The sequence below is a fragment of the Triplophysa dalaica genome, chromosome 12 (genome assembly GCF_015846415.1).
Source record: "Triplophysa dalaica isolate WHDGS20190420 chromosome 12, ASM1584641v1, whole genome shotgun sequence".
NCBI classification, from domain to species: Eukaryota; Metazoa; Chordata; class Actinopteri; order Cypriniformes; family Nemacheilidae; genus Triplophysa; species Triplophysa dalaica.
Window position 1 is genome coordinate 12007626 of NC_079553.1, and position 19324 is coordinate 12026949.

General features: G+C 41.0%; 1 protein-coding gene across 2 annotated transcripts; it reads left to right on the plus strand.

Moving 5' to 3' along the window:
* The first annotated feature begins 313 nt into the window (after positions 1-313).
* Positions 314-19188, plus strand: cep192 (centrosomal protein 192). 2 transcript variants are annotated; one of them, XM_056762817.1, is made up of 48 exons: positions 314-483; positions 1215-1421; positions 1707-1817; positions 2946-3100; positions 3214-3275; positions 3358-3496; positions 3607-3719; positions 3801-3881; positions 4333-4479; positions 4705-4855; positions 4951-5156; positions 5497-5616; positions 5721-6111; positions 6206-6358; positions 6436-6500; positions 6576-6794; positions 6976-7117; positions 7198-7289; positions 7379-8480; positions 8614-8731; positions 9004-9163; positions 9363-10107; positions 10241-10389; positions 10509-10739; positions 10863-10988; positions 11132-11275; positions 11560-11623; positions 11742-11881; positions 12319-12411; positions 12556-12674; positions 12783-12968; positions 13066-13156; positions 13246-13425; positions 13647-13907; positions 14311-14432; positions 14633-14742; positions 14870-15032; positions 15195-15361; positions 15523-15646; positions 15752-15857; positions 16007-16214; positions 16520-16596; positions 16690-16785; positions 17062-17181; positions 17323-17432; positions 17612-17741; positions 18232-18290; positions 18625-19188. In XM_056762817.1, exons 2-48 carry the CDS (start codon positions 1252-1254, stop codon positions 18755-18757), a joined length of 8151 nt encoding a protein of 2716 aa, XP_056618795.1. In that variant the 5' UTR covers positions 314-483; positions 1215-1251; the 3' UTR covers positions 18758-19188. The 2 variants fall into 2 exon arrangements, with proteins under 2 accessions (XP_056618795.1, XP_056618796.1); XM_056762818.1 differs by having other exon boundaries at positions 15207-15361.
* The last annotated feature ends 136 nt before the right edge of the window (positions 19189-19324 follow it).

The window sequence follows — 19324 nt, forward strand, 5'->3', positions numbered from 1 at the left end:
AATATACACATTTAAATATAAAATCATTTTTAAGCTTCTCACAGTTTTATTATAAGAGCTATACAATCAAGTACATGAGTTATGTTGACTTCCGTATGTAACGGCGCTTTACAATTAAACTACACGAACCAATAGTCCGTTTATCCAGTGAATGAACCTTCAAACAAAAAGACCTTTCATTCAAAACACTAAAGCGTGATTGACGCGAGATTGCTCCAATCTGTGAATTAAATCAGACAGCTTGATCCAATCAAATGCAGCGCCATGTCGAGGCCCCGCCCATACGATGAGAAACCCAGAGGCGGGATTCTCCTGTAATGGCTTCAGTTCATTATTAGACTTCGACAAGTTGTTCTCGTGAAACGAAGAGGTCATTATACCAGCAACTTTGTTCGGGGTTTTTATGGATTATCAGTGCTGTATTTGTATTTTGCTGTCGGATTAAACTGTTTGTAAAGCATAAATGCCGAGTTTCTCCTCTTGGTAAGTTCTCAACGAAATAGACTCCTCTCAGCTGTTGCAAATCTTCGCAAGAGTTTCTCAAAGTGTCACAGTTAACTGTTCAGGCAACAACTGGTCAAGGAAATGACGCGTTAAAGGGAAAATATGTGTCTTCTGTTATAAATTGAATTTTGTGAGTGTTGTTTTTTGTCTTTAAGGTATTTGAGGAACATGTTTTAGGGGTGTGAAATCCTGGCCTTGGTTCAGCTGTTCTCATTTGCACGTACAAATTTAACAGCCCACTAAAAAGTAACGTTATTTGTGTAGGGTTTTTAGTACAAATGCACCGTTGTTGTGGTTAGAAGCAAATAGAGACAAAGGTGGGGTTAACGTCGTTTGTTTAGTGAGTTTACGCTAGCATGCTAAAAGAAAACAATAGACCGTGTTGGAGTTTGTAGATTGATTCAGTTAGCTTCACAACGCTACTGAAAGCGATTCATATTTCTCCAGTTTGGTGTACAAAACATTACAAGAAATGTCTGCCAATGCAGTGTCTTGCATAACCATATATTTTTCCAAACTTTAGCTTAACTTACTCCTACTCTCTTGAAGGAAAAAGTAAGCTGCAGCCTTGTTTAGATCGTTTGATATGAACATTTTAAAATTCATGCAGTCAGTGTACACAACTAAGCAAATTATTTATAACTGGTTCCCCTTGAAACTCGTGCTAGGGTCAGTTAACTCATCGCACCTAAAATATTCCTCTTTTGTAGCTCAAGCCTCATGTGAAGACCTGTGAGTCACGCAGACATGCAGAACTTCCAAAACATTGAGGATGAGCCGTTTCCCAGCTTCCTTTCCAACGCCTCCCTGGGCAGCAGCGGCCGTGCCACTCTCGGCAACGTGACACTGGGCTCTACGTTTGGGATGCCCATGGCCGCCTCTACTGTGGCTAAAATTAGACCACCAATAGACAACAGGTGGGACACCCCTGGGTGTAATCTCATAATATTTTCAGCATGTGTTCAGTTGTGAGAAATTTAATTTGACAAGGTTTCCTGTTTGTGTGAAGTGGTGGTCAGGGAGTTAACGTGTGAAACATATTCTTTTCAAAAGAAAGTACATTGTTTAGCCATATTTTTAGGCAGTTTACTGTGCTTTTTATATATTTATATTTATTTTGTGCAGACTGAATTTAAGGCATATTTATTGCTTACAATTGTTACGTTGCTACTGACAGAATCAGTTTTTTTCTTATTTTTCAGGGGAACTGATGTACAAGCATCATATTTGGAAGACGGGCAGATTTCACTCATGCATTCCCAGGGATCAGACGATGTGGGGGAAAGATTTGCTCTCAGCCTCAAAGAAGATGCGTACGTGTACATTTTTTTAATAATTGTTTGGACCATTTCCCATCTGTAGCGGTGCAAAACTTTGGCAATGGAACAAAACAGTTTTCATGTGGACTTTATGAATAGTTTATTTGTGCCACAGTGTCCAGACAGATGGCCCATTACCAAAGTAATCACATTTGGCAGCTATAGGCGCATCACTACCAAAATGGCTAATAATAATAATTTTGTGCTCTGATATTAAATGAACACTACGTTATATTTAATATATTTTACTATTTTTTGTCAGTCTTTCTGTTGTGTAATTATATAAATACAGTCGTGGCAAAAAGTATTGGCAGTGACATAAATGTTGTGTTTTTCAAGAGTTTCTGCTTAAGCTGTTGTGGCGTTCATTCACATTGTTTATAATATTATGCAGAGTGATCAGATGTATTTTCAATAAATTGCAAAAAAATCTATTCCCAAGATGTGAATCCAATATAGAGAACCTGTGGTAAGTCCTCAAAAAGCGATTGGATAAGCAGAAGCTCACAAATGTGATCAACTCGGAGCACTAATAAAGCAGTAAACTTTTACCGTCAGTCAGGATCCGCCCCAGAAGGTTAATATTCAGCATGCCAGAGCGAATTACAGAGGTTGTGAAATGCAAGGTCCAACGCTGTAAATATCGACTCTTTGCGTATAGTATGTTGTTGTGCCTGCCCTGCGATGGGTTGGCACTCCATCCAGGGTGTATCCTGCCTTGATGCCCGATGACTCCTGAGATAGGCGCAGGCTCCCCGTGACCCGAGGTAGTTCGGATAAGCGGTAGAAAATGGATGGATGGATGGATGTTGTTGTGCCAATAATCACCTTTAAAGCTTATCATTGATTTCCACAATACCATAGAAACGCGTGGAAAAAATAATCTAGAAAAACAGAAGCAGCAAACTTGGCAGTGACATAAGATTTGTGTTTTGCAAATACTTTTGGACACGACTGTAGTATTAAGGGGATTTTTAACCTTCAGCCCCCTTGGTCTCAAAATATTGGCATCGGTCTTTGAATAGAATCCTCATTTGTCAACCTCTTACCTACTCTCTTTTGGGGCTTTTTATACAAACTAATTTGTATTGCTTTTTCTTCATTCGTTTTTTCCTTGTACAGCGATAACGTAGACGACTTCATTGCTGCCAATAGATTCTCAGATTTGCTAGTGAATGTCAATTTGGATGAAACACAGTCTAGTTATGTTTCCAAAACATCTCCCAAAGGCGTGGGTCCATCTCCTGCGTCAGGTTCTGTTCTTCTTCGACCCAATGGTATGTAATCACTTTTTTTGGTGCTTGTTGTCTTAAATTTCAGCCAGCGTGTTCTCTCTACATGACTTTACAAATTATTGGTTTTAATTCTGATTTCATTTATCTTTCACTAGACTTGTCAACTGGTCTTTTCTCATTTTCTCATGTTGGAGACAAAGATACATTGCCAGCTCAGGTGCATTCTTTTTTTCTATGCTGTATGTTTTATCTCGTTTAGCTCTGCCATTGTCTCTTATTCTCTTTTCTGCTCTTTTTAGGCCACATTGCTTCCTGTTATGATTGAGGAAGAGGAAGATTCTCATGGCACAGACAGTGAAAGGTGTAGTGGCAGCATTGGCAGCTTTCTGGCCAATGAGATGCTGATGTCTCTGGACAGCATGAATAGTGATGTCACAGGTTGATAATAGTAATTTATTTTATTCTCATGACCCTATATACTGTATAAGGGCTCAAATAAGTTAACAGCAAAAACAATACTTGAATATTTTGTTTATTTACTGTCTCAGATGATGACATTGATCTGAACCAGCTTCAGGATGAGGAATTGGAGCTGTACTTCAAAAAGCTGATGCCTCCTGCAATGCAGAGAGGTCGAGTAGAAGGACAAGAAATCCCTGTTGTGAGTCACCTCCCCTTGCTGTTTGTTTACCAGAACTTCCTAGTGTTTTGTTTTGTAACATATGATCTGTTCCTGTCACAGGAGTTGCCTTCCAGTTCCTCAAAACCCAACTCCTGTGAGGCAGAGAAGAACAGACTCAGTTTTCATGATAACTATGACCAAGTACGGACATTAAGTTGCTCAGGATTTTAGTCGGCGTGAAATTGGAATTAACCATATAAACTATACCTACATCTTGTCTTATCAAACACAGCTTTTCACTGCAAGTAGAAAATCTATATCCTTATAGTCTTTTATTGAAATGTATACATACAAACAGCCTTCCTTTTGCTTGATAACAAACCATTCTCCTCCAACCAATATGGATATTTTATTTCTTGTTGAATATCCTGATTTATTAATTTTTTTTAGAATTCATATAACAGAAGTATACTGGATCTATACATACACTTGACTATTAGTCAGTTGACTCATTCATAACAGCTCAGGGCAGCTATTTCTAGTCCTGTGTTAACGGCTTTCTTTGTATTTGTTAATTTATTTTACTATAACAATTTTTAGTCTTTACTTTCATGTTGAAGCTACTTTTGCTTTTTTGGTTCCACCTCTACAGAGGGGCTTTCGCATGCCTGATGTGCGACTGGCGGCCACAGGTATGGATTCATGTCCTGCCAGTGATGAAGACACAGAGGATGAACTGGAGGCTTCACAAAACCGGGGAAGAGCCAGATTTCTCCTCCCCAGTACCTCCAGACAACCGGTAGGCAACTTCTTGTTATATGTTTAAGTCTTTTTGACCTACTACAGCCTGTTGAGAATTAACTTTTGTAACAACTGCCAATGGGGAAACAAAATGAGTTAAGATTTATGCGTTTCATGGTAAATGTATTGCCCATTCTGAACCAGGGTTTTGTTGAATTTAATGGCCAAAATTACTGTTTGGCAAGCAAATGCTATAAAGTTTTTCAAATATATGTGCGATCAGGTGGGAGCAAGCCACCGGCCTCATTTTCGACCTGGGTTGGAAGGAGGGAGCTCTGATGAGTCTCAGACTGGCAGCAGGTACACTGATACCAGGACAGGCATAGAGCACCGTCGCTCAGCAGAGGGACAGGTCATCAACTCCCCGATTGCAGGTAGAGACAACTTTGACTAGTGTCCCATAGTCAGCCACCTCCCCTGTTTTTCTGGACCCAATTGAGGGTCACTGTTGTGTTTTCTGTTGTGTCAGGTGATGGAGGAGGAGGGGATGGGAGTAGTGGGAGTGAGGAGGATGGGAACAGTGGTGGTGTATCAACCATTCCTTTGCCTCCAAGTGGTCAGAGCACCTATGATGTACTACGTGGCTTGGGCATCGTGGGAGGAAGTGGAGAGAACCGAGCTGATGATCAGTTTCAGTCTTTGCCAAGCAGATCGGGCATGACCATGCAGAGTCAGGTAAAATTTATATTACATGGGGAAGAGTAATGATCTAGTTATGGATTAAGTCTAAAGATTATTAACTGTTGAGGTTTTCCCCTTACCTGCTGTGTGTTGCATATGTATTTGAACAATGGGAATACTAGCCTTGAATGATTGGAAACTACAAGATTTAAACCTTTTGTATAAATATTTTGCATTTGCAGCAAAGGCTGCAGTTGCTATATTTACCGTTACATCCAAACAGATGTGTCTAGATTTTGTTAATTTGCCAACATTAAATGCCATTTGTATTATGTTTATAAGTTGCTGGTAGTAAACTTTTTTATATTATTTTACCAACTTTTGAATCTCTCAGATGGGTGACCGTGTTGGTCCAGTTGGCACAGGGGGGGCTGGCCAAACCGCTGTGGCATCTGGACCTTCTGGGCGATCTCCTGTCAACTGGAACATGAGTCTAGATAGACAGGAGGTTCTTGTGAGTAATTATAATGCAGTTTATTCCCAAAATCCAGTTGACACAAACAGCATAGTCTGTTTGTAAATCTAAAGCAACAAGTTAACAATAGTAAATCTTGACAGGATGCAATGGATCACCCTGCAGAAGGTCACCTGGACTCCATGTACTTAAGGGAAGGTGCTGGTCACAACCCTCAGGATACCTCTTCCTCAGTCGGTCCCTTCCTACAGGGCACCCAGAGCAGTTTTCACCTCTCCCAGGTACTTCATGAGTCCAAGAATAAATTGGAACAAGGGATTGACCTGGGGCAAACTGTGGATCTTGGTGTCCTGGGACAACGTGGTGGCCCCTGTGGGGATTCTCCAGTTCTAAATGATCAGCAGAGCTCCAGCAGTAATGATTTCAGAGAGTCTCTGGATGCTAAGTACCTCTCCCAGAGCTTCAATGAGAATGACAAATTTCATGATATTTGGAGTCATCAACCAGAAAATGTGGAGCTTGAGTTGCAGCAAGGTAACAACTGTAAATTTGTATTGAGAGTGAATCAATGGGATTAAGAAACCATATCTATCTATCATGTCACAATCTAATGATATTTGTTTCTCAGGGCCAAACGATACTCATAGTGTGGTCTACCAGAATGAAGAGGGAAAATGGGTCACTGATTTGGCGTATTACTCCTCATTTGAAAAAGAAGTGGAGGCAAAGATCCCAGAGGAAGTTGTAATGCAGTTTCAGGCTGAAGATTTCCTTGGCGGCGGTAAGTGAAAAGTTTTGACACTCTCCTCTGTTAAGGATTTAATATGGCTTTTTACTGCATATGTTGTCAATTTTTAGATCAAGCCATGGAAAAGATAATTGAGGATCAAGAGGAGTTTGAAAAGGAACACCAGTTTATGCAGGTGTGATTTCTTATGAATCCATGTGCAGTTTAGTCAACCAACAACCAACGTTAACCCCAAAATGTGTTCTCATAGGAAGAGCAGATTCAGGCTGTTAACGTGAATGAAGTGCTTGGAAACACCTCTTGGAAAGTCCCCTCTAGTAACCACATCCTTATGAGGGCTTCGCAGGTATCCTCTGACCTTGAAGCTGCTAACCAAAGTTATCTACGCATATCATTGGGGGAGTTTTTTCAGAGACGCTCTGAAGCACTGGGTCGTCTCGGCAGCAGTGAGGAGGACTATGTAAAAAGGGTCAGTCCTTCATCACAAAATTGGGAATTTTTACAACATTCCACTAAGTTATGAATTGAAAAGTATTACTATGCATGAATGTGAAAACCTTCATATTCTGCTGTTTGACATACTTTACAAATCTGACTTTGGTAAGCTGATCTATTTAGGCTGAAGTTCTGACATTTGTATCTGCTTTCAGCCTTCTTTTGGATATGTCATTACTTCCCCTGAGAAGAGGGAACCCATAGCATTAATTCAACCCTCAGATTCTTTCTTTAGAGGAAGCTCAGTCTACAATGAGACAGTTCAGCAGAATGATGCTGATGAGACGCTGCATCCAGGTGTGCTCAGCTCACTTTTAAGTTCTGGTCCATTCTATGGACATATGTGGAGTTTTACTAACTCTTCTTTAAAACAACAGATGATCTAGATGAAACTCTTGAACCCAAGCCAGCCGAAGACCCACTGGAGCGTAACGTACAACCACAAACAACTGAAGAAGTCCTTTCTCAGGTATTTAACATCAGAAATGTGACCATATAGTGTCTTTTCTTCCAGTGATGTTATGTATTTAGACATGTTGATATTTGATTTTGCTTTAGATCTCTGCACAATATGAAGATAACGCAAGCTCTGGATCGTTTAACTCCAGCTGCAACCTTCTGCTTAGCATCAGTACAATAGCCTCTGCAATTGCTGATGCTTCCATTAGCTCAGATCCAGCCCAGCTTGCTGCAATGATCATGGAACTGTCCAAAAGACAGCGCTCTAAAACCCAGCAACGTGTAATAGGTGACATGGATATGAGTTCTGTACCAACTTTAAATCAGAACCGTCTGCTGGAGGACTTGCAGAAGACCATATCGCTGGGAGATCTGAGCACTCCTGACATGGAGAAATATCTGAAGAGGGCAGAGGCATCCAGTAGTGATAGCGATGCCTCACACTCATGCTTGGACATTCTCAACCTGGCTGATAGCTTTGCCAGTTCTCACAAACCAACACCACAACAGTCGCCATCTCTGGAAAATGGAACTACCAATCCCCATGAAGAGTGTTCTGTGAGGGAAGAGCAACGGGTGAGCAAGAAATGTCAGGTTTTGGCAGGGAATGTATCCAAACAAACTGAAGAAGCTCATGGAGTGTTGCCGACTGCAAGGTCAGATTTCAAGCGAAGTGCAATTCCACGACCCAAGGGAAGCAGTTTACCTATTGCCGGTTCACATCCACCCAAGCGATCTTTAGGATCTGGGCAGTCGTCATTACCTTCCTCATGCTCTAAGCTGAAACCTGCTGATTCCAAAGCTGGCTTTGAGAAAAACAAAAATGATCCTTCACCTCTTTCTACAAGTAAGGCCATCCCTGAATCCAAGATTAAAATAGGAACTGCTCGACCACAAACATCAAGCACAACGGCTGCAAGTAACCGCGGGTCTCTCAAAGGTGATGGCTCCACATCTGCTCCTGCTCCTGCTTTAGTGCCAAAGTCCTCACCTGGCATTTGGGGTAGTGGCAGCTCAGAGCTATCATCACTAAAGACCTCTCCGAACACAGTCAAAAACAGAACAACACCAGGACGCACAAACAAACCAAACATAAACCAGGCACGGTCACCCAGAAGCCCCAGAGCTGCTCAAACTGTTTCAAAAGATAAGACTGCAGTTGTTGACCGGCAGGATTCACAATCAACCCAAGAAAAATTTGGTAAAATCTTATGTCCTTATTTTTTAAATAAAGTTTTTAACTTGATTGTTCATTTGTGGTATTTATTACAGTACAATGGTGTCTTGCATAAATATTGTGCAAACAGCAAAAAAAAAAAATTCTCAATTTTTAGGCTCACCTGAGAGCATTGTCCCCGGTGTCACGGAGGTCAGCCATTGCAATTTCAGACCATCTACCTCCCCTCTAACCCACTCCAGTCCAAGCCAGACCTCCATTCCAAGTGCCTATGGGTAAAACACTTGCTTCTTAACATCATTTAACAGAATTGCAGAAAAATAACAAATTCATCTCAAATTCTCGGTTTCTAACAAATTTCAATTTTTTGGTAAAGAAAATTAAAGTCCCTAATGCCTCGTAAAAGAACGTTTTATAAACTCTGGATTAGTTTATCCTTTTTAGAACAGCAAATTATTCACTTTAATTAAATCACATTGAGTTGTACTGGATTTAATGCAGTGTTTAATGCAGTACTTGCTGACATGGTCCATTTTTTCTGGAATAGGGAGACGTCTCCCTGCTCCCCCAGCAGTGGTAAGAACCAGAGAAGCCCTGCTGGAGATCCATCTTCCCCTCAGTCACCTTGTACAAGCCCATCTCTCAGCAGACTCACTTACCTCTCCATTAATGAGAACTCTTGCATGCCAACCCCTGACCACCATAAAGTGAGTGCTACATTAAAAACAGACCAATTTAGTTTTTGATTGTCTGGCATATCGTTTGTAGCTGTGATGGTGGTAAATCTTTTAAGGTTTGCTTGTGAGTATGTACAATACTATAAAGTCTACATAACACAAAACGTGTGTAACCGTAACCGGATGGTACACAAAAGCTTAGCTGTAATCTTTTCCTCTGCCTCTCCAGAAAAACCACTCTATGGCCCTAAGCACCACCATTATCAGAGCAAGCCCAACACCTCCAGTGGAGCCATTTGAAAATGGAAAAATTCTGAGTTCATCAAAGAGTCCAGAACCTCTGTCCCATGCTGAAATTCCAGGTCTGACCCAAAAGACCTCAGATCTGAGATCGCACAGCGATGGCGACTTTCACAAAGACTGTGGAAATGGATATGGTAGAGGCAACTTGCATTCTGAGCCCGGACGGAGATTGCACACACAAGGGGATTCTGGGTACTCAAGCAAGCTGAACATTCAACATCCACCTGGCACTTCTGCAGAGACTCACCAACTGTTGCCTCACGTCTTAGGATCTGGATCTCGTTTTGGTATCGCAGATGATTTGACATATGGGGCGGGTACAAACTATAGCACACAGGGTGCCCTGACAAACCATCCCTCAGGTGTTCCGAACCTTCTGACAGGGCATTCTCTTTTTGCTCCTCAACTGGCACAGCAGTATCTAAGTTCAGAAGGATCTCTGCACACTCCGTCCTATCAGTTAGGAGGCCCGTCTGGGTTTTATGGAGTATCCGCTACAATGCCTGGTGGAAATAAAATGCCTGGTGGTCATATGCATGTACATGGTTCATTAAATCTTCAGTCTGGTTATCTGAACACTGGTCAGCATCCTCCTCAGTATCAAGTTGGCAAGGCTTACGGACAACCAAGCGTTGGGTCATGGGCCGCACAGGACTTTGCAGACCTAAGAAGTGAGTGTGGTTTCGTAAAATAAATGTAAATCTGTTAGATGCCCCTAAAAGAGTTGCAACTGCTATAATAATGCTGGTCATCTATAAGTAGCTCTTTGAACAACTAGTTTATATTTTTCATCTCACACTTCAGCTCAAGTGGTTGTACCTAATGAGCTGAAGTTTCCCAGTTCCTGCTGTGTGGGCATTGCCTCTCAGACGTCACTCAACATTTTCAACCCTTCTGAGCGCTGGCAACAAGTGTCCATCTCCGTCACAAGCCTGTCCATAGATGGAGAGAAGGTAAGTAAAACGTCGTCCTAAGATGGAATGGAGAAATTGGTAGCCATTTCTTCACTATTTTTTATGCAGGACAAACTCCGTTAAAATATAATGCATAACTGTAATTGATTTCCTCACAGGTTGTGTCTCTACCATTCCAGTGGCTGATAGTTAAGAACAAGACTATTATTGGGCCCAAATGTACAGAGGAGCAGAAGGTGTTGTTTATAGCTCCCAAGGCTGGTCTGTATCAGTGTACTCTCAGTGTGTCGTCTTGGCCTGCGTCAGCAGAGACTGAAAATGTGGCACATGCTGAAGTGTTTTCCAAGAAAGTCGCGCTGATCGCTGTGGCTGAAAACCCTGCCATAGAGGTGTGGTCCAAAAATGTACAGCATTGTATATGAACCTTGTGTTTAATTGTGTGTTGGTGGATTATTTTTGAATGTTTTAAGTTTTAGCTCACCGTTGCTTTATCTACATATTTCTTTAAATAGGTGGATGTTGGAAAGACTGGCTGTTTGGACTTTGGCGATCTGTCAGTGGGCAGTTCCAAGGCCTTGCCACTCAAACTGGTCAACAGGACTCATGCCACTGTGCCAATCCGACTAGTTATCAGTGCGGTCAGTGAGATCTCACACAAACTTGGTTTTGTAAAAAATGTGTTTAGACTATGGTTTTTGGTTAGAGATTTGGCAGAACTAAATGTTTGTTCTTGACTTTGTTTGTTTGTACTGCTTAATATTTGAACCTCTATCTTCTGCAGAATGCCTCAGCTTGGCATTGTTTTAGTCTATCCAAGAGCCCGGTTGCCATGACCACGGATGCTTCCCTTCATTCTGGCACAAACATGACCTCGCTGTCAACTTCTTCAGTAATAAACCATGTACTGCATGCCAGTTATGCCGAGGTGAATGATTATCTGATGTAATGCAGTTTTCATTTGTGGATTGAGACTGCATTTATAACAGAGAATTTGAGCTTTTTTGAAGTGATGGTTATCCAGGAAGGAAGATTCTGTCATGATTTATATGATTTTACTTATTTCAAACCTGTATGACTTTCTTCAAAATATATTTTGTGTTCTGCAAAAGAAAGATGGTAACCGAACAGCACCGGCACCCATTTACTTCTATTGACAAGTGTCATTTTTGATTGAACTGTACCATTTTATGTTTTTCTTATCCATCTTAGAATCAGGAAAGCTTCTTGGTGTGGGTTAATTTCACTGCTCCACAGAAGTACATTCCTAATTCAGGTATGCAAGCAAACCCATAAACAAGGTGTTTTTGTAAGCTAAGAAGCTTTTATCAATTTAATTTTCTCTATACAGTAGACATCTGCAAATATTCTTTACAGTATTCTATATTTTACAGGGGAGTTAGGGCCAGCTGATGAGTATAGTGCGAGGGTTGATGTTGAGGTGGACAGTCCCGGCCCCAGTCATGTCATCCAGAGTGTAGCCCTGAAGGCGAGGTCGGGCACTCCCAGAGTGCACGCACCCAAAGATTTGCAGGTAATGGATCATACCATTTGTCCATAACGGAGATGCATCTGACCTTTGTGTTCCTCATATACAGCTGCGGAAAAATTAAGAGACCATTTTCATTTAATTAGCATGTCTAGATGTACTTTGCTCATTCCAGTCCAGTGTCCGTAGAATTTCAATAAAATCAAACCTAAGGAGTGACAACGTCATCCCACAGAAATGTGAGAAACTTATAGCATGACAAGGCACATAAAAACTGATAGAAAAGAGGGTTATCACAAAAAAAGCTTTTTCTAAATACATTTTCTTTGCAGTATTTGAGATCTGAAAAAATAGAAAGCATCTTGTCTGTCAGCGCATTTTGACCTGTTTATCAAGTCTGCAAATAAAAACTGTTTTATTTGAAATTTGGTGGGAATATTTTTTGCTCTTCTTTTTCGTTTGATATATGAAACTCTGTACAGACGGTGTGTCTTCAAGCTCCTTTGGGTCAGACAGCTAAGCAGACTCTTCCATTGAAGAATGCGGGCAACATTGAGGTTCAGCTGAAACTAAAGGTAACTCAGGAGTTTTACTTAAAAGTAACGTTACTTCATAAGAAGAACTTTAAGTTGAATTCTTCATTAAATCCACGTGACCTATCTTAGTCATTACTTTCCATTCAGACAAAATGTTTCCTTGTGTTTCTGGCTGATCGACAGAATGCTGATGGGGATGGCTGCTTCACGGTGAGGCCAGATGAACTGACTCTGAGAGCTGGAGAGGAACAGAGTGTTGTGGTCTCATTCACAGCCCAGGGCACACAGCAACCAAGGGAGAGGTATGTATCGCTGTAGGTTAAACATAAAATAGTCAAATTTTCTTGTAAACATCAGAAAATACTCAATAAAAAGAAATTTCATATTTGTAATTTAAATTCTCTTTTCAGCATGTTAATCATTCTAGTTCTGCCTGGTGGGCCGCAGTATGAGGTGATGGTGAAAGGAGAGGTGCTTCAGGGGGTTTCTGGGAAGCTGGCATTCCCATCTGCTGTATTACAACAGGCTGAAGTCCCACCCATTCTATCTAACAAACAATTCATGGCGTGGGGAGGAGTTACTCTGGGCAGAGCTGTGTAAGTATAAACCGTTGTTCATAGATAGTGCTACATCCAGTATTTGAAATAATACAGTTGAAAGGAATGTGGTTCACAAAACTTATGTCTTGTGTAGGCAACAGAAACTGGTCCTAAGAAACAACTCGCCCTCCACATCACAGCACCTCAGGGTTCTCATCAGGGGTCAAGACCAAGACTGTTTCCAGGTCAGATTTCTGCATTAACTCAACACCGGTTTAATGATAATGATAACGTTTCTCTCAATCATCTCTTTCTGTGTTTCTCGACCCTATAGCTGCAGAGCTCGTTTGGTCCAGATGAGCGCCTGACACGTAACCGAGAGCTGTCAATCAAGCCCAAAGAGGATGTCACCGTTCATCTGCTCTACGCTCCAACCCGTGTTGCATCCATGCTGGCCAAACTGGAAATCAAGCAGTCTGCTGCACGGGCATCCCAGCCTGGGGTCAAATTCACAGTGAGTTTATTAATCCATAAGACTTTGTTTACACTACACAAACCCGATTTATAGTCGCTATCATTCAGCTTCACATAGAAATGCCTTTTGTTTATTCTTTTACTATTGTTCTGAATTAATAATATTGATATTTTCTGATAAGTGCCATAGACATTTCTAGATTCTGGTCCTTGACACAAGATCAATGTGTACAGTTGCGTAACATGAATTATGGTGTTCAGATCCCTCTGTCGGGTTATGGTGGCACCAGTAATGTGATCCTGGAGGAGCTGAGGAAGCGTTCTGATGGCTATGTGGCCACGCTGAGCGGAGTGCAGACCGGCCGTGTCAGTAAGCTGTGTGTGTGCGTGAGGAACACTGGTTCACGTGCCGCCTTCGTGAAAGCGGTACCCTATAGTGACCTTCAGAATCGAACTGTTATGGACTCAACCGTCATCAGCCTCTCCCCTTCACAGTTTGTCCTGAAAGAGAGAACACAGGAGGTGAGAAGTGCACCTTTTTCTTTGGTTTAAACTTGTCTTGTGGCATCCGCAATCCGTTTTTTTTCCAAAGAATGTTTTTCTGAGTAAAACTGAGCTGCTGTGAAGTGAGCCATTAGGGGCTGTGTCCACCGAGGTGTTTTCAGCCGAGCTCCTGCTGTTTTCAGCCTTGGTGGATACAGCACCTTAGTGGGGTAATTTTTCTTAAAGACTACTCTGTTGACAGACTTGGGCTGGTTAAACGTGTTGACGCTAGTGTCACAGAAATTGCACGCATAATATTTTGGAGCAAAACAAATCTAATAGTGGCAAAATAACTGCAAGCCAACCTGGAATGCGAATTGAACGTTTTATTCCGTGTGTGTGTGTGTTTTGTATGGATGTTTTGTCATGGCTGTGTCCACAGGTCATCACAATAGCGATGAAGGCTTCACGTAGAGAGCAGGCTCTCTGTCAGTCTGGTGCAGCTCTCCTCGCCACCGTGTGCCTTTTCTGTGGAGATGAAGTCTCTCGACAGCAGTTCAGAAAGTAAGTGATTAATGAAGATCTTAATATTTGATCAATTAGTCTATTTAGTTCTGTTTATATTTAAATGGAAATGAGCATGTTAGCAAAAAATACCTTGTTTTTTTATTCTTTTATAGTTATCATGTGGATTTGTTTTTTTATGGAAAGTTTACTTGAGTTCAATCATGATTTGAAATCTTGTATTTTCATCTTTTTTCAAGGTTACTACAAATCAAACCAGAAGCAGGGAGGAAAGTGCTATCCGAAAACAGTTTATTGAAGAATATCCCCTTTGATGAAATGTTTCTTGGAGAGGAGCAGGTTCAGGAAGGTAAAATGACAATATGCTGGTATGGAGACTGTTTGATCTCCTTTTTGTGCATAGAAATAACAAGAAATAAAAACAGTGCTAGATTGCCGGCACAGAATGAACGCTCAGAATGATTTTTTTCTTTCAGCCTATGATCTGCCTCAGAGGCCAAATGAAGCTCAGATTTTCTATGGCAACATGAGCAAGGTGATGTTGTGTCTGTTTGGAACTATGGAGATGTCAGATTCTGGAGAGAGCGACCATACCGAGTCCGTCAGACCCTCACAACGGCAAACTTCTGAATCAGACAGGTATACATCCTTAGCCAATATTTTATAAAAATTATTAAAGTGAACTTACTTTTTAGTTCATTTGTGTCAAAACTGTGTATTTGTCCTACACTTTTCTGCGTTGTGTATTAAGATGTTCATACGTTTGTCACATTTCACGGTGCTTATGAAGTTAATGTGTAGTTCACAATGCAGTGGTTTCGGGGCGTCGGGCCGTTACATCAGTAATGTTTCCCTGGACGTGCTGCCAGTCAAAGGTCCGCCGTTAAGTCCATCAGAACCGGTGCCAAAGCTGGAGAACAGCTGGAGCATCAAGCCTGATCAGCTGGTCCTCACCGCACCCACTATCAGTAAGATTAATTTCACTGCAGGAATGTGATCCATTAAAAGCAAAAAACTGATTGATAGATGCTCTGTAGAATATCTAGTGTGGTGGTTTAATTCACAAATGCTCTTGGCTCAGTGCGATTGGATCCAGTTTAAAATCATTTCTCTTATTGGTTGTTTGTAGATGGTGTAGCTGACACCAAGCATCTGCAAATCCTGAACCGTTCAAACAGAGAGCTGAGCTTTGAACTGTCCTGGCCCGCTCACTGCCTGACTGTCACCCCACAGCACGGAGTCATTGAACCCCAGTATGAGATTCACGTTAAATTAAATGCTTTTTTAGCTTATTTAAAAGTACAGTACTGAACCTTGACGTTTCCACAAAAAAAACTATAACCATTTTATTTTTTCAGGAGCCACTTGCAAATCCTCATCAGTCCCAATCCATCCCTGGCAAGCAGGTCCAGTATGCTGCCCTGGAGTGGACAGATCTATGTGCAATGTGATAATCAGCAGACGGTATGCGTTTCCTTTATTATTCAGACATGATACAAAGTAATGCGGAAAGGAATATGTTTTAACGGACTGTTGCAGATTCAAGTAACGGATCAATCACTACCTACATTTCATTTCGTCCTTAACATCTATTTTATTGCTTTTTTTTCCAGTCCATTAAAGTTCAGATCCGGCAGGATTTGGCCATGGATGTCTCTGCTGCTAGCTGTGCTGTAGATCGATCTTTATGCCCGCTGCCACCTCAGGCTGAGACCCCCACTGTACCAGGACAGAAACCCCAGAGTGGCAGCAACCAGCCTCAGGTTGATATTAAGAACCGAACTCTTGTCTTTCCTTCCACTGCCTCTGGGGAGTCATCAGGTAACTCATTTAGAGTCTGATACTGCTTTGGTTTTGCGTAAAATGTACGTAAGCTAAAGCCACTCTAAACTACGTCATTGTCATTACTAACAGATTTTAGGAATGTTTTTTTTATGCATTTACCAGATGTTTTTATCCAAGGGTTTTAAGTATTCATTGTGTCTGTTTAAATACACTTTTCACATTTTTTAGCCACTTCAGATTTGGTTTGTGTGCCCCCTTTCCTCTGTAAAGATGCTTTATGACATGAGCTATGTGTGAAAGAAAATGCATCTTTCGCTCTCTAACCATTTTCTCTATTGCAGAATGTTCTCTGGAGGTGGAGAATCATGGGGAGGAGGTGAGGTGGTACCTCTCTTCATTTGCTCCTCCATATGTCAAGGTGTGTGACGTGAGCATTTATGCACAAATAAAACCTCTTGGTCTTCACATGTTTATTTATTTTGTTTGTGCTGTTCTCTGTCTCTTGGATCAGGGCGTTGACAGCAGTGGGGATGTTTATCGTGCGACATACTCTGCCTTCAGATGTGAGAAGGTGTCTGGGACTCTGGGGATCCAAGAGAGGATGAAGGTGCTTATCAGACAATTTCCATTATAACTGGGGTGTCTGCAATACTTGGTTGGGATTGGTTAATTGTGAAATTCTGTGGAACTATATAATTGGCTGCTGTCCCAGGAATGCAATTTTCTAAACTTCCTGTTTGGATTTGTAAATTTCCTGCAGACCTTTTTTACATGTGTGTCTCTGCAATCCTTTCTGCATAAGACACTTCTTAGGATTATTTTTCAGTTAACACTGGATATACTATTATCATTTTTCACATTTTCTTTTTTTTTCCTCATCTAGGTGCCCTTCATTTTCTTGCCACGTGACAGGGGGGATTATGCCCAGTTTTGGGATTTGGAGTGTCATCCAGCAGCCAGACCACAGCACAAGAGCCGTGTGCGCTTCCAGCTCTGTGGCACTGTATGTTTATCAACAAATTAATATTTCTTTCAGATTGGTTTTCTATAGTTTGCATTATAGCAAACCAATGCCAAAAGTGTGTGTGCAATGCTTTTAGTAGGACTAGAAGTCCTTTACAGTTGTGTGTATTTATGTTTGTAGGGGATAAAAGCAGGTGAAGAAGCTGGTGGTAGAGAAAATTGCTCACTTGTGAAAACCGAAGTCACTGTGAAAAACAGGAAGAGACTGGATTCTGCAGGCTCAAAAACAGGGTACATGTGCTTTCCACTGACGTTTCAGTGTTTTCTACATAACAAGAGAATGTCGTTCATGCAAAGTCAGGTCTACGTAATAATAGTACCTTCTAATTCTAAAGGCAAATGCTTTGTAGGATCAGTGTGGTATAGTAATGACGATAATATTTTCATCTTCCTATTGTTATGACCTTCAGGTCCCAGACTGATCCCCAAAAGAGGGGTGTGTATGCACCCCAGGGTCTGTACACGTTTCCTGCCACACGTTTGGGCACCACCAGCACGCTGAAAGTTAACTTCAGAAATAACTCCTCCAATGTACACGAGGTGAGAACCTGTGGCGGCATTAGACACAATACACTAACTGACTTGCAATATGTGACATTTAAGGGCAAATAAAAATAAATCAATAGAATCTCATTTCTATAGAAAAAAACACATTTCAATACATCAGACGGGAAAAAGTTTTTTAAAGGATGTGAGCACTATTAAACACTGTTTGTTGAGTGTTTGGGTGCTGTTTAACACGAGTAAGAGAGTTATTTACATTTTGTAATGTTCATAAACGGAACATAATTAAAGGCCTTCATAGTGTGAGCAGACAGTTTGTCTTTATAATGGTATGGTTTTGTTACATTCAGAACTACAAACCAATGAATATATTATGGTCTAACACCTTCAGTCCTGACTGGTCGCGTTACCTGTGAGTGTGGTTATGAATAACTGTGTCGTTGCATGTTAATGTATGGAGTGATGTCACTGCTGCTAAATGTGTGTGGCATGAGACTTACTTTGAGCTTTTCTAATTGACTTGCAGCTAAATTTCATAAGTCCTAAAGAGCCTTTCCACATCAAGCATTCAAATTATTCATTAAGGTGAGTTATGTTCTCTCTTTTGTACTTGTTATATTTCTGTCTATAACTACTTGTAAATATGGCTTTATAGACTATCCTTTATCATTGTCCGGAATGTCTCAGACTGTGAGCTCAGCCACAGGCTATAATTTTATTGTTCGTTTATTTGTCTGCAGTCTTTTTCTGTGAGTTGTAGTGTTGAACGCATGTTAACACATATAGCAATCTCATCCTAACTGAAATAAACAAGGATGTGTATTTGTTCTTAGTTCTCTGCAACTTGTTTTACAGGTGTAGTTCACCTTCAAAATGAAAATGCATGTTTTAATGCCTTTTGAATCTTGTGCCTCACTAGATCACAGCACTACATCAACCTCCCTGTGCAGTTTGTGCCAACCACTGCGGGCCAGTTCTCCAGCACTCTGCTTGTGCAGACGGATACAGGCACTAAACTCGGCATAGAGCTCAGTGGAGAAGCCTTGCTCTAAAGACTCACTCGACATATCGTCAGTGGAGACCCCTAAAGCTAATGAAGAGACTTTTAGACCTGGACTTTCTAAAGTATGTCAAACCTGGCCTTACAGTATGGATATTGTATATCCACCATAACAATTCAACATCTCTCAAATGATTCTTTGTGTTGCCACCAGTTCTTCACTGTTGCAGTGACTGCTGTACAGTTATTGTCAGTTTTCTACAATGTCATCAGGACTTTCCTTGTTTTTGTGTTAACTGTTAAGGTGAGCTGGCCTGTTTACAGAATTGTTATCACAAAATGAGCTGAACAAATGTTTAAAAAGATCTGAATCACCATTAGTTGAAGATTGCACATGCTTTATACAGCACAAAAGTGTATGTTTGCGTCCTATGTATTTATTTTACGTCACTGTTCTTGATAAATAAATTCTAACACATTTTATTTGTTGGTGGATTGTGTTTTTTGTGGTGCATCTGTGTGTTCTGCCTTGACTATGTTCAAATGAAATCATTTGGATTTGTTAGTCACTTCTTGGGTTGTTTTAAAATCAACACACCAGTCTGTGAAGAACTGTGAA

Excerpts from the sequence above, each read along its gene's own strand:
- cep192 (XM_056762817.1), top strand. The coding sequence starts at position 1,252 with ATGCAGAACTTCCAAAACATTGAGGATGAGCCGTTTCCCAGCTTCCTT. Across the intron at positions 6,359-6,435 it reads TGAAGATTTCCTTGGCGGCG|ATCAAGCCATGGAAAAGATA; the intron begins GTAAGTGAAAAG and ends GTCAATTTTTAG. Across the intron at positions 18,291-18,624 it reads CATTCAAATTATTCATTAAG|ATCACAGCACTACATCAACC; the intron begins GTGAGTTATGTT and ends GTGCCTCACTAG.